This window comes from Dermacentor variabilis, chromosome 7 (genome assembly GCF_050947875.1).
Source record: "Dermacentor variabilis isolate Ectoservices chromosome 7, ASM5094787v1, whole genome shotgun sequence".
Classification (NCBI taxonomy): Eukaryota; Metazoa; Arthropoda; class Arachnida; order Ixodida; family Ixodidae; genus Dermacentor; species Dermacentor variabilis.
Genome location: NC_134574.1, coordinates 128911026 through 128926374, shown reverse-complemented (window position 1 = coordinate 128926374; position 15349 = coordinate 128911026). Strand labels below are relative to the sequence as shown.

Genomic DNA, 15349 nt, shown 5'->3' with positions numbered 1-15349 from the left:
GAGTATTCACGACGAAAACCACATTGTCTTGTAATTAGCGAATTGAAATTTTCCAAGTAATTTTAAAGATACGGGATTCAATAAGCTTTTATGCAACTTATTACTTTTTTTTAATGAGAGGGTTATAAAGCAAGGCCTAGTGTTAGGCCTTTCACTCTCAGTAAATATCTATAAAGCATGCAATGCATGTAAAAAGTGCAAACTGTTGCTGCCGTGGAAAGGGGCGCCCACCCCGTCATGCTGCTGGTCTCAGCAGCTTTTAGTGATTACTCCTTTCTTGTATGTATCTTTTTTTCTTTTTCCAAGAAGAATAAGTTCAATTTTATCAAATACTCCCAACTTCTTTTTTTTTATGAAGAATGGGATGATTTTGCTTTCTTCAAGTACGTCGGAAGCAACGGCGCTCATAAAGGTTAAATTAATAATGTGAGCCCATGTACTAAATATAATGAAATTCATAAATATGTACGAAGTGTTTCTGCGATCACTATAAGCAATTCTTAAGAATCACCTGTGGAAGCTGGCACAATTCTAGTTCGTGAGCTGGACGCCTCGAAGAGGCGTACACTACATTCACAATAAATCTAAATGGCTAATCGCCCAAATTAAACAAAAAACTCACAAAGGTTTCTAAATAATTACATACGGCACACGTTGCAATTTGTAGCCGGCTAGACTGCAAGGCATAACCACTTGAAAAGAATTCCGTTGATGACGCCATTTTCCAGCTGTGCACCATCAAACTTGCGGTGAAAATGCAATGTCGTTCAACTTGCTTTGTTTAACAAAACACCGTTCGATACATTGAAGCCCAAAAGTAACTGAACCGGCAATGTATTTCTTCGCGAAGTTCGGGGATTTGTGTACGTAATATCCAAAGACTAATGTCATACAGAGAATTCATTCCAAGTGAATCAGCCTTGAGAATTCCCCGGCTGCAATTTGTAAATTACGTTATGTGCCACACGGTAGTTAAAGCTTACTTAGTGATTGTTTGTTAATTATTGAATTATGCGTTCTGATTTTTTTCGTGCAGATAATGTCCGCCTGTTTGAGTAATAAAGTTCGAGGATTATAATTGTGCTAGCTGCCACAGGTGATTTTTAAAAGTTGGTTAAAGGTATTCGCAGAAGCATCTGGCACCGACTTTAACGCAGTGCGCATTTATACGGTCAATATCAGGAGTCGTGCATTTGTGATCAGGAATTGTGTTGTGGACCTTGCTTGGTAAAATTATGACTTTTTTGTCGATGACTCGTCATTGCGCGGCCCAATGCGGGCGACTCAGCGAGAGGGAGATAGTGCTAAAAACCTCACTATTGTCCTGCTCCCACGTGACCACCTTCTGGGTAATTGCGTCACTACACACGCGCCTCCCGTAAGAATGCTATCACACCAAATTATTTGTGGCGCTCCGTGGCTTTCCAGCAATATTTCTTTGAGTGTTTCGAGAGCGTTCATTCAAAGCCCGTAAAAGTCGATGACGTCATGTCAGTACGCCTTTAGCGTATCGACGTACACAACGCCATCCCGTGGTTAGGAGTGTAAAATAACCGGCGCCTCCCTCTCTCTCTCTTTCTCCCCCCGGGCGCCAATGGGGGCGAAACGGCAGGTGGCTCCCCCTTGCGACCTCCTGACAACCAACATGGCGGCTCCACCGGCAGCAGCAGCAGACGGAACTCGGGTGCCCCGGGCCAAATACAGCCGTAGCCAGCTGGACAGGCTGGAAGACGTGTTCCGCCACCAGCAGTTCATCGACGCTCAGCAGACTCTGCAACTCGCCAGCGAACTGGGCATCACCGTCAAGCAGACCAGGGTAAGCGGCAGTTTGCGTCGAGTCGCGATGTCTATAGGAGAACTGACGTAACAGGATCCCAAATAGGCAAGTAGTTTCTATCGCTGCCTGAATCGAAGTATATCAGCGACATCTTGCGACACACTGTTCCGAGCAAAAGGCTCTCAATGCGATGACATTATAGGCAGACCTCAAACGCTTACGGAAAGTAAGAAGCCGATCCCCAAGGCAGCGCAGTCTAAAGGCACGTTCACACCGAAGGCGGAGCGGACAAGCGCGGAAAATACGCGGCCGCTTGGCCGGATCGCGCACGGACCGATTTTTTTTCCGCACGGACAAGTTGGCCGCTTTGGCCGCAGCCAATCAGTACCCGACACGGCGGAAGCGCTAGTGAACGAATGTACACGAATGTCATTCTCTGGGCTTTTCGCTTCTGTTCTTGAAAAGCGTCAAAACGGCAAGTTGAGCCAGTTGGTTGGGATTTATAGTAAGGTTTGTTACAGCGCAACACAAGACAAGGACAAACAAGGACAAGGACACGGTGCCGTGTCGTGGCTTCATACCTTATTTTGTCCTTGTCTTGTGTTGCGCTGTGACAAATCTTGAAAAGCGACTGTACAAGTGGCGAGTAAAATGCCAACGATCTGGTCTTCGTCTGAGCTCATCATGTTGCAGAAGTAGATAGCGGACGGGAGCGCGCCAACCAACGACGAAAAAAAAAATATCGAGAGTGCGCGCACAAACCCAAAGTGCCGCGAGATGGCGGCACGTCCGTGAAATTGCTAAAGATATTGCGAGATGCCCCGCCTTCCCGGCGGCGCGGGCAGCGCCGGACAACGCGGCTGGTCTGAACAGGCGCGGGCGCTCGCCGCCTCGCCGCTTTGAAAATACGCTTGTCCGCTTAGACGCTCCGCTTTCGGTGTGAATGTGCCTTAACACGGAGTACAAGTGGCGCCGAGCTGCTGCCCCCAGAGCTATGCTTCGCATGTTTTGATTTCGAGCGGCCGCCGACGCGAAGACCGCCACGCTGCCAAGAACGAGCGCTTGCCGCCGCTGACACGTCAGCACGTACGTCACAAGCGGTTGCCGCCCATCCATCGGTCACACGCAGCACAAGTGCGAGAATTCCCACCACGTGCGCCTGCGCAACTGCCGCGCAGGACCGGTCTTTGGCTCACTGCTGTCTCAGCGAGTCACTGCTGAGACGGTGAGTGGGTTCGCTGCCTGTGAGCAACTTAATTGTTACGTCACGACACCACCAAGGGTGTCAATTGAACGTGTGCCACGTATCAAACCACCGCACCTCCTGATCAGACGTCAGCGCAGCGTGGACAACGACTAAAAGCGCTCACCCCACCATTACCTGGAAACCGGAGAAAAGGATGAACGGGAGAGAACCACGACAACGAATGGATAGGCGCAGTTAATTAGACGAGTCAAATCACCACCCACCCCTCGGCACTTATCCAGCCGTCAAGACAGCGTGTAAACCGGCTGTTGCAGGGCTCCACGAAAGGTCCTCAGCCCGCCCTTCACCTTGCAGACTGAGCGAAGAACGGGGTGGGCAACGACGAACGAACCAGGTGTCGCCGGATCATTTCTTTCCACAGATTCCAAACCAGTTCCTTTGAGGCGGAGTAACTGCGAGTTATGGTTAGCAAGAGCGTGGTTCACGACTGAGCCAACGATGGTGATTTGCTGCTGGACAGTCTTTAGATTCCCCAGTCGACTCGCCTAGGGAAGACGATGGGATTAAAAGCAGATACTTTTCAAGAGTGAGGACAGAGGGTCCTGATGTGAACTGAGACGTTAACTTGCTCCTGCATGCAGTGGGCTTTTGCACTAAGTTAAATAAACCATTTTCCTTCCTTTTCTACAACTTGACGTCGTAGTCGATGGGCTGGGTGGGTTCCACGCCCTGAACGCCACCCTAACCGCAACAATCTCAAGATCAGGAAGAACGGGAAAATAATGCCGATCAAAAATTACAACGTCGTTGTGAAACCTGAGCTAATCCAAGGATACTTAAGCACTTGTTATGAGTTGTGAATGCGACAACATTAATGTCCAAATGAACGCTGTTTGCGCTGCGAATGATGTGCCATAGCGGTGCGTGCTGCCCGAGAAAGCAAGCAGCGGCAGCCTGCGTTGCCAACGCCGCATGCCACCAACGTCCAGCGCGACGAGAGACCGAGGAAGCAGCAGCGGCCACCAAGGTCGGCAGGTACGCGCAGCAGCTAAGCTCAGCGCAGTGCCGGCTATCGAGAGCGAGGGTGACGTGGCGTCGCGGCGGTGCCCTCTCCCCTCGCGCAACACCTGGCGCGCTGCTGCTGCGTAGGTGTTTCCTTTCGCCCGCTCTGCTCCGTCGAGGCGCGCTTAAATTGTGGGGCCGTTTCGCTGCTACAGACGCCGGCTTTTTCGCTCCATGGGCCATTTGATGTTCTCGCATTTAGAACAAACTTTACTGGACGTAGATTGCACGCAATCAAAAGCCGTTGACTGAAATGGCCGGTACAATATGGCACTGCGACTGTCACTCGCTGTCCATTTGTATCTGCTTTCTTCTGTCGCCTTTGTACCCTTCGCGCTCTCCTAACAACGCATCCACACCAAATCGCCAATTTCGTCATTCTGTCTAATCTTTGCATCCCATTGCCCTCCTAACCCTAACGTGGCGGCGGCTATTGCAGACGTGGTTCCAGAACAAGCGTGCCATGCTCCGGCGGCGAGCAATCAAGGTTATCGGTGACAGCTACGTGCCCAACCTACAGCCACCGGCAGGGCGCCCCAAGACGTACCCGTCACCATTGGCTTCCCCACGAGACACTGGGGACAGCCGCCAGTCGGCATCGCCCGCGGTTGTGCCACCTGCGACCACGGTCGTCTGTCCCGGACTCCAGGTGCAGTCACAGACTCTCGCGGGAAACGAGACCCGACCGAGCCTGCCATCGCTCGGTTCTTTTCCCACGGGGCACGACTTCCTCACGATTCCGCAGCTGCGATGGGACGGCAGAGTGTAAGTACTGCATATTGCTACGATGATGCCCCCGTATATATACGATCCTTCGCAATTTACAAGCAGCTGCACATATTCAAGCAGAAGGCAAGATGGCATATTATAACCCGAGCGAAGCCTTTTATACACTCCTCGACGCTGGAAGGTGCTCGATATTTAAACCCCAGAAAAAAATACAAACGAACCTCAGAAGGCACTAAACAACTTAATAGCTTTTCTACAGCCAGTTCCTGCTTCGTTTACCAGGAGGTGACATCATGGAGTGGTCACGGGAGAGCAGGAGATCGTGACGTTTACCTGTGTAGTAGGCGATCGCGCGAGACGGCTTGCGAGTGCTGTAACGTCGCTCCCACGTGACCACCCTCTGCGTCATGACGTCAGGACACAGTCATCTCCCGGCAAACGAAGCCGAAACTGGCTGTAGAAAAGCTATATAATTATATTATTTAGCGCGCTCTGAGGCCTGCCACTATATTCCCCGATGGTTTCGACGTCCCGAACTTTCATCTAAAGCAAAAAAAAAAAAGTGAGGAATCGAAAGTATCATGTCAGTACTGCTTTAAATCGAGTTTTCAGAGTCTATCAAACGTCTGTGCAGACCTCAAGTAGGTTTCGTCACTTCATTACAAACTTCATCTGTCTACAGGTAATGTGTGCAGTCGCCACACGGCACCAGGTGGCGTAGAGACACTGCATGTTTCGAACACTATATAGTGCGGCGGTACTATATATCGAGCCACCGCGAATTATTGGCGCAACTAGAAGGGCCGCCAATGGCACGAATTGCGCGCTTGGCATGTGAAGTATATATAGACGACTCTCCATAGGAGTGATGGCCGCCTTAATGAAATAAGCTTGATAATCTGTCGAATTTCTCCACAATTCAAGCAAATTGGTTTACCTCCTTGTTGACTTAATAAATTATCTGTGTTGCATATGGAGGCCTGTAAGTACTTTGCAATCGCCGCGTGGAGTCGATTGGCGTAGCATTCCTGCATATGGTCCCCTACGGTAGCCGTGTACTCTGTACGGGAGCCATATACGGGGACACCATGCATCGTTACATAATTAGCAGACGACGACGCGGAAGCTATAGGAAAGTAGTGCGGTTATACGAGTATCACTCCGAGCGTTTCGCACTGCCTTTTTTTTTTTTAATCTGCGACGCTTTCTACGGAATAGCTAGCCCATGTATTACGATTACAACTGTTGGACGTAAGGTTCCGTAAAATCAGGCATTATTTGCGCATCTCTGCGCTATCCAGTAAGCGGCGTACTGTGCTTTCGTCGCAAGCTCAAGCGGTGCGCTGTGGCTGGTCGCAGAAACGTGTCACTCCGCTCATTCGGGCGGTGTTAACAGGTTGAGACTTACGAATCTTTCAATGTAACAACTACGCCGTATTTTGCGACATAAACATGTGAGACTTGATACACCAAGTTACATGACGCACACCTGTGTCTGCTACGTATGAAACAGAGTATAGGTCGGTGTATAGTTACTGTATAGGTTCCAACGTACGCAGGAGCACTAGGTCGGTGTAGAGTTAATGTATATACAGTAACTCTAGGCCGGTGTAGGGTGCCTCGAGTACCACGCTGTGCTGACATCGAGGCACCCTAGGCCGGCATAAAGCCCCTTAAACTTGGTAAAGTAGTGACACTCTCCTCCTCCGCCTTCCCTCCTCCTCGCTTCTCTCGCTCACGCTCTCTCCTCGACCGTGGCGCCGCTCGAGCGTAGCAATGGCGCCAACATGCACTCCTCGCCATTCCGTAGACGCTTCTCGAGCAAAAATGGCGCTGATGCACTGCGAGAGGGCCGACGTGATGCTATCAGGCCAATAGCGACGCGGCGTTATCTGAGGGACAGTTACTGCGCTGCACTTTACCCCATGTTCCTACTTCCCAAACAAGAATCTCTCTCTCTCTCGGCCAGAGCGCGCGAGGAGGAGGCGGCATTCTTCAAAGCGTGGCACTACTTTACGAAGTTTATGGGGCTTTAGGCCGGCACAATGAACAGTGCCACCAGTGGCGGAAATTTCGGCATTGTTCGGCAGACGACACTCCTGAGAAAGAGCGGTCGCACGGCGGGATCACGCGGGTCCCTGCCGAGGTTTTTCGGACAGTTTGTACTATACGCAAGCAATCGTAAGCAACGTTATTGAGCTTTAAGCATGAATACGTTGTTGTGCGTCCAACTCATTGAGTGCTTACGAGACAAGAGCACGCGAAAAAAGGATGTTGAATTTAGTGTTAGTGAGAAATTCGGAGGGTTATTTCGCCCGAGACAAACACAAGCACGAGAGCCTGACGTCTCGCGTAGCTTATTCTATACGCAACAGTGCGCAACTGAGGCCTGCAGCACCTCTTATCGGTGCCGCTCCCACCGGCAACACGGGACCTTCGTTTGTCTACTGTCTTCTTCACAGGCTACGGACGATCGAGATCTCTCCCACAGGTGGCGCTGCTCAATGAAGCGCGGTATGAGAGTGCATGCGGGCTGGACCGCAGACTATACGAAAGGGGCTGTTTTTGGAACCTCTAATGTTGAACAAAATATCTAAGGTCGCAGGCTTTTTGCAGACATGTACGTTATAGGCTCCATATAACACATCTACGAACCTTCGTAGTTTCTCTGAATCTGTTTTTATTTCGTGTAAGGGCACGATTCTTTGTGCTGTCCATATATCGTCCTTCCCGACACAAGTAGTGTAAGACTGCCGCAATTCGTTGCCATGGACTAGAAGAGAAACTTGGGCCACTTGGTGGTGGGGCGAGTTGTAAGTCAGCGCCGGTGTTATGTTCTTCTTTTCCTTCGTCCCTGTCTCTTTCGCGCCGTTAATTTCCGTTGCCATGATGCAGGTCTCGCGCGGTACCGTCATCGTGGTCTCCCGCGCTGAGCAGCGGCGACGAGGAAGTCCTGTCCGCGTCGATGGAACTTAGGCCTAACGTGGCGGCACCCTCGAACCGACAGTTCGGCAGCTTCGAGTCGCTGTGGCCGACCAGGCCGCCACCGCCTCCGCTCACCTCGTCCCTCAGCCACTCTGCGCCGTGCGTGTCATTCGACAGGGGCCAATCAGAGCGCGACTACGTCCAGTACCGACAGTCCGGCGTCGCAGCTCGTGAGTATATGCCACGTGTCCCTACGTAGCTCGTGCCATAATTGAAAAAAAAAATAATGCCGGTGCCACGTAGTTGGAGAGAATGTAACGTTGTTTGCCACCGCTTGGAGCAAGTCGGACTTTTTTGCATTTCGCCTAATTACATTATTAGTCATTATTAATTAATGCTTTTCTTTGGCTTCGTTCGTTGTTGGCTATGGTCGTGATTCTAAAAAAATCGAGGCCCTCGGTTTCCCTTGTTATCGTTCACGCACACGCACATACACACACACACACACGTGTGTGTGTGGGCAGCACTTCCTTTTGGTTTAACATATATAGTCTTTCTTAGCTGCGCCAAATTCTTGAAAACTGCCTGTGGCAAATACACGGAGTATGACATTTAGGAGGTGAAACTCCCTTCAGCGCGAGCGAGCGCGGGCGACCAGATAAGGTCACAATTGTTGTATGCGCCGATGGGATCGTATACAGTGGCGGCGCCATGCGGCGCGTCGTAGAAGCCGCAGCGAAAAAAAAATGCAGCGCCCGGGCAGGCGGCTCCAGCGCGCTCTCAACGGCGGTAATTTCTTTCCAGGCCGCCAGGCGCCGCCAGCACGATAACGGCTCCGCGGGCTTGTGACTTTTTCTGGTCGCCACAAACAGCGGAGTTTCCACTCCTAAATGTTTCTTGCTCCGTGGGCAAATGGCACAATTCTAACCCTTGATATAAATTATTTGATGAGGCGGCCATTACTTGTACGAGAAATCAAAACCCTAAGCTGTATAATTAACAAATGACGCTAACTAACTTTTCTTAACTTAATTACTTTACGCATATATTTCAATCTACGAATTGTAGCCGGTGAGCTTACAAGGCATATCCACTTGGAACGAATTCTCAGGGCTACACCAATTTGGAGATAATAATTTTCAAAGTGTCCCACGAAATGCATTGGCGTACCAGTTACTTTTGTGCTTCAATGCATGAAACATTTCTTTATCGCAACTTTGACGGCGCATGTCTCGAAACGTCAAGCTAAACCTATACATCTAATCATTTCGTTGGGCGCTGACAAAACGCCGACGGCTTTCTGTCGGCATGCACCATCGAGTTTAGTAATGCAGGTGCATTAGAGTTTAGACGTCTGCAACGCCGCTGGCGGCGGCCCTCGTCACTAAACCGCCGTTGTGAGACGCCCGGCATAGCTGCCGCGGCACTGTCTCTGCCGCGCAGACGCGTTTGTGTCGCTTACTGCGTGCTGCACCAACACGTCAACCCCCCGTGCATCGGTACTTGGAACACCGTCCGAGAAGTTCGAACCACGAACTTAAAAAGCGTCGCTATCGCTTTCTACGCTTCGGACCTTCGGGCGAAACTGCCAATTTCATCTTTTGTCCTCTCTGTCTCGTTTGCATTTTAGCTGCGAGCACGTGGCAAGGACAACCGCAGTGGCCGCAAGCGCAGCTTCCTCAGGGACCACCGGCGAGCGAGGTCCAACATCGGGACTGGTGGTTGCCGGCGACGGTTGCCGCAGGCGAGGCCTCGGTTGACGGACATGGGGATGCCGGCGGGCCGCCATCTTGGCAGACGAGCGGCGCTGGCGCCAGCGCTTCCTCCGAAGAGGGCGACGAGTCCGTGCCCAGCATCAGCAGCCTGACGGCTCTAGTGCTGGAGTTGGAATGTGCAGCCATCGCTGCCAGAGACAGCGGTCTCGGCACTGGATGAACGTTGCGGACGCGTGACGAAAACTTCGTGACGCGCGACCGGACTTGGGGTTGTCTCACCGAAGACCGTCGTATGCGTCCACCCGGAAGCGGTGCGGACAGACAGAGAAGCGCGACTAAACTCTTCCATGATGCAATGATTCCCTGTGTAGGAGTCGTAACGTTTTGCAGCCCGTATCCGGCATTGAGAAACATAAACGGCCAAACGCGTTTTTTTCTTTTTTTTTCAGAAGTGTGAGCGTAAGCAGTGTTATAAAATGCATCATTTGTCGATTCGGTGGGGTAGATGAATGTGACTGTCCTTGATATTCCACAAAAGTCCATGCGTCGCATCACGCTAAGGTCAGGCCTCTGCTCTGCATCTTCGGAGCCTGCTCCCTATTTGAATGCAACTTACCTAAGGTGCGACTGTGTCTTCAAATAATCCGTGGCCGTACTTTGCAGCATTATGATTGTGAACGAAGAAGCCTGAAAAATCACAATGGGAGAGGGGGGGCGGCGGTGCTGCCGACAACATCAGTTTTTGTCAGTTCGTGAGGAAAACCTTCGATTCATTGCCAAAAACTCCACTGTGATTTTTAAAAAGAGATTGATCCCTGCATTTTGTCGTTCAGACACCATGTAATCAAAATTTCGCTATATTTAATACATTTGGACAAGGAACGGATAAGGGCTCGTTAAAAAAAAAAAAAAAGAACTGTACCATAATAATAACTAATTTTTTGTGCGCAATATAGTTAACATGGTTACAACACAAACAAAAAATGCATGTCTGGCAAGTAGTGTAGACAGCGTAATTCGATAAAAGCGATAACAATAGAATGTCTACCGCTGCAGCTGTATACACGCTGAAAAAGAAAGAAACGTCGTTTGGTGTGCACGAAAGAAGTTCAGCAATTGCCAAAGTAACAGTGACGAAATGCCAAAAAGTGACACATTGCTACTGACTAACTGAGGTCTTGCATGATGCCTTAAGGGGTTAAACAGGCCGTGTAGAAAATACACTCGGAAAGAGACACAGCGGTGCTCTTATCTACCTGATGTCACTCATTATTTATGATGCATTGTCAATAAACGTGCCAGAGCTACACAATTTTGTTCAAAGACGTACGCAGACTCCACAGAAAGAGTCATGGTGATATGGCGACCTCTTGCACTTGTTGTAGCGAATGGCCTTATTTACTGAGTAATTAGATGTCAATCTCCATCTGTACATTTACGTCACCTTTCTTTTTTTCGTTTTGAATAAAGACATTTGATCACTCACTCATTTGTTGCTCACTTAGTCATGTCGCACTTTTTCTATTAAGATACTTGCATCGTCGGCTGAAAAGACACGCACAATTACTGCCTACATGCATTACAAGTAAAATTTATTGCCTTTTTCATTAATTTAACCATGCTGCATTGCAAGCAGAATGATCGACTGTCAGCCGAGTCGCCTTATTGTCCGGCTTTCCCTGAAAAGTACCTCACAGGGACGCCGCTCTTTCCAAGATGGCAGTGAATGGTGCAGGAGTTGAATGGAAACGCGCATTTTAGAACTGTTTCCGTGTTTTACAATGAAGCACCCTATATAAGGCGAGTCGTATCGTACGATACGTGCGATAAGTACGATATGTTGATAAGTACGATAGTATCGGGGATAATATCGTACTTCGGATTCTACTGTACGTCTTGTGATAGACACGACCGGGCGTCGGATCGTCGTGAAATGCTCCCAGAACCTGCAGAGAAAGCGGTACGACGGTGACCCATTTGTTGTCACCGACGAGATAAACGTAGCGATACGAAATTCCACTGCGGAGCTTCAATTGTTTAAGTTAATTGTCTATCCCGGCATCTGCCCCTGGTGCGGCGACACACGCCCTACACTCTTTCACATCTCGTGGGGGTGCGGGGGCAAACCTCAACACTTAAAGACGCCTATAGCACGTCATTTGAGCGGTGGGAGGCACAGCTGACCGGCGATACCCTGGCGGGACTAGAAGCTGCCGTCCAGCAATTACGTCGAGCAACCATGGCCAGTGGAGTCCTGGAATGAGCACACCACCCACTCGACCTCGACGGTCCAAATAAATGTTTTCTCTCTCTCTCTCTCTCGTTCTCTCTCAAGTTGTCTATGAAATATAGCGTTCGGGAGTGAAGAAGAACTTTCCAGGCATTCGATAACAGTACGGCATGCAGCATGGGGGTCGGCACCTTGGTGGGAAACAAGGATGGATAGGCGGTCGGAGCCTATAGTCTATAGCATTGCGACGGGTAAAGACAGGGGAGACGACTCATTGTGTGAGCTTGCGCGGATAGGTGATGGTGAGTGATCGGGGATCGGAAGTACGCAGCGAGAAAGCGCGCCTGCGTCCTGGCGCTTCTTTCCAGACCTGTAGGTGACATTTAAGTCGTGTTCCTGGAAGCACCTGCATGCGGCGACAAAGGCGAGACAATAAGTTCTCCAGCGGCGAAAGCCAGCACAATGCGGGGTGGTCGGTTATATGAGTTATATATGTAGTTACATGAGCGTAATTTTTATCACTGGCCAAACAACAGCAAGGCAATCCTGCTCAGTTACCATGCAGTTCCTTCCTTCAGCTGTTATGGAATACGTCTAGCGTGTCCAATTACTCGTTCACGGAAGGTAAGGTCACGTTGCAGGAGAACGGCACCAAGGCCGTGATCTCTAGCGTCTCTGCGAAGGACGGCAGGTGTGGTAGCATCAAAGTGGTACGTTAGTGGATCGTACGTATACGTGATGGCGTGTTTCAAAGACTGGAAAGTACTTTCGCAATCTTCGGACCAAACGAAGGGTACGGCACTTGCGAGAAGTTGATGGAGCGGGGACGCAAGTACCGCGAAGTTACGTATTGTAAGATTTGGCGTCGGGCTTGTAGTACGATCGGAGGAACTTGGGGCGACAGGACTAGGCGAGCAGGATTTATTTGCAGTATTTACATTTTAAACAAGAGGATACATTCAACAGTCTAAGCGTGACTCCCAAATGGAGCCCGCAAGACGAAGCATACAGCAAACGAGCACACAGCTCACAAATACATTGACGAGCACAGAGCACGACGACGAGCACCCCCTAGCCGCCGACAACAGCTCGTTATATCCACTTCGTGTTCCCTAGATCCCTAGGTGAGGCAAAACGTTCGACGTCATCGTAAACCAGCCGCCTTTCTGCGGGACGTTTTACAAACACACACACGCACACACAGGTTTCAGTGCCCCCTCCGCGGGCAGACGACCTTTGCAGCGCAGTCGTCGTGGTGTCCATTTTCCTGCGTCCCCGTAGCCAGGTGGTCACGCCCGAACCCAGCCTGCGCCTCTAAATTCCAGAGCTGCCGTAGTCCGCAGTTCTCCAAAGGAAGTTCACCATAGAGTTTCTAAGTAAATACTAATATGAAACTCTATGAAGTTCACGGTTGGTTAGCGCTGTCCTCGTTGGTTCTCTGAAGGGTGCCACCACCCCGGATCAATCGACGCACTTGCAGCGGGCTGAAATAGCTGCAGGCCGATCCTAACAGTATGCATGAAGCGCCTGAAGTACGGGGAAAGGCCGAAAAAGCTGCACAGCCCTTTTTGACGCAGCGGAGACAGCAAGTTGAGGACGGAGGCAAGCTTCTCCAGGTCCTGCCGAATCCCTTCTTTGCTGACCAAGTGCCCTATAACCTTGGTTGTCTTGCTTCCGAAGCTGCATTATTTATTTACTTATTGAGCTGTAGGCCAGTTTGTGCAACAGGTGAGTACTTCGTCAACTAAGGCGCTGTAGTTGTTGTGGGAACGTGGAAGAAAACAGTACAACATCGTCGAGATAGCATAGGCAAGTTTTCCACTTCAGACCACGCAAGGCACTATCTGTGATGCACTCGAATCTATATCAGGCGCATTGCAGGGTTCGAAAGGCATCAAATTGAAACCGTAAAGCCAATTTGAGGTGCGGTATAAGGTGGCTTTGTAGCGTGAGCATATGGCGTAAGCTACACTGGCCAAGTTTGAGCAGTTTCGCGTGGCTCCTGGAGAGCCGTGCTGCGCATGCGCAAGGAGCAGTGACGTCACACAGCTGGCGCGCCGGAGCCGCCGCCGTGCGCGCCTCGCCTGTCTGCGCATTCCAGAGGAGTGACGTCATAGCCGCGGCAGACGCACCGGCGCCGGCGCCTGCCCAGCTGTGCGCCTCCGTTGCGCAGTAGCCAAGTCTGCCGCTGCGCCGGAGCCGCTTGATGGCGCCTCTCATTCTGTGCGCATGCGCAGATGTATCAGCGGGGATATACATATAGCGGGGCGTTTGTCAGTGTGGTATAGCCGCGGAGAAGGAGAGCGAAATTTCTGCTCAGCGGCGCAGAATAGCGGAGAAGCTTAACTCATCGGATCCCGAAGCAGTTGCCTGGCAATTAGCGGTTGAGCGTAGGAACAACCAACAGAAGAAGGCTAAACGTGCTGCGGAGACACCGGAGCAAAGGGAGGAACGTCTAGCAAAGCGGCGTTTCCAGGAGGCTGAGCGACGTGCCTCAGCTCACGCTACGTGTATCCTGGCATAGCCGAGCTAAGCCACTGCTAATTTTTTTACCTTTGTCGGAATCGGACATCGGTATATCGCAAGTAGCTTGATCGAAGACCAAGGCCGGAGAAATATTCGGCTCCACGTAACGAATCGAGCGCGTCATCGATTCGCGGCAAGGGGTAAGCATCTCTGCGCGCGATATTGTTTAGCATACGAAAATCGACGCGAAAGCGCACTGAACCGTTCGTCTTCTGCACTGGAATGACTGTGGAGGACGAGGGGGGAGTATTCTTTAAGTGCTCACTTAGTGGACATGTACGTTTCGTCTGCTGCTGAAGCTCTGATTGGCTATAAGCTTGGCTACGCGTCAGAAAGACGCAGGTGATCCCAGCCAATCAGCACTTCAGCAGCAGACGAAACAGACGAAATGGACGTGTCTGCTATAGATTGACACTTATGGCGAATTCGTCAAATCGCACCGGTTCGCATCGGGGCGAGCCGATATGCGCCGTTTCAGCCAATCAGCGTCGTCCCAGGGCACGCCGGTGCGATTTCCCGAATTCGCCATCACCGAATAACCTCCCAGGAATTCGCGGAAGGACGTACGATATATTTCGTCGAAGCATGTCGGACATTTTCTTCGATAATCATGCGTTCAGTTAGGGACACGAGATAATGGCCGCCGGTGAATAACAATACGCGAGCCGTCAGTCTGCGTGATGAGTCGCGGCGGTATAGTCGCGTATACCGAGGACGGGCGAATGAACGTCGAAAGAGGCACTGTGCTTCTCCGAAAAGGCCAGCACATATCGAGTGTGGGCTCATAGAATAGCCGACAGAAGTGCGTAACAGGGCTTGAGTTGTGGCGATCTTCATTCTGGTGGCGTCGTGGAAGGAACAACAGTTACAACGGGCTGCGTGTCGACAGCGCAAGTGACAGACGGTCCACGGGACAACAGTAAGGGTTCGCGTGTGTAGTTTAAGGCGGTATAAGAAATGCAGACCCTTCACAGAAGCGAAGAAGGCCAGGGGCAATCACGGTCCATCCAGACGAGCTACGGCCGTGAGGTAAAATTAGTACGTCGCCGTCCCCAATGTTGTTAGAATTAACGCTGGTAATGTCTAGATTGTCAAAACATCGTGATCAGCGGAAGTGACGAGGCGTATACGCACATCGTCTTTGGGAAGTGAATGGCTGAACTCGGATGTATGAGGCA

The 15349-nt window shown here is 50.7% G+C and overlaps 1 protein-coding gene across 1 annotated transcript; it reads left to right on the top strand.

Annotated features, from left to right (window-relative positions):
* The first annotated feature begins 1617 nt into the window (after positions 1-1617).
* Positions 1618-11063, top strand: LOC142587129 (uncharacterized). The gene is made up of 4 exons (XM_075698017.1): positions 1618-1816; positions 4486-4811; positions 7671-7930; positions 9331-11063. The coding sequence occupies exons 1-4, from the start codon at positions 1646-1648 to the stop codon at positions 9633-9635; spliced, it is 1062 nt and encodes a 353-aa protein (XP_075554132.1). The 5' UTR covers positions 1618-1645; the 3' UTR covers positions 9636-11063.
* Positions 11064-15349: the final 4286 nt, after the last annotated feature.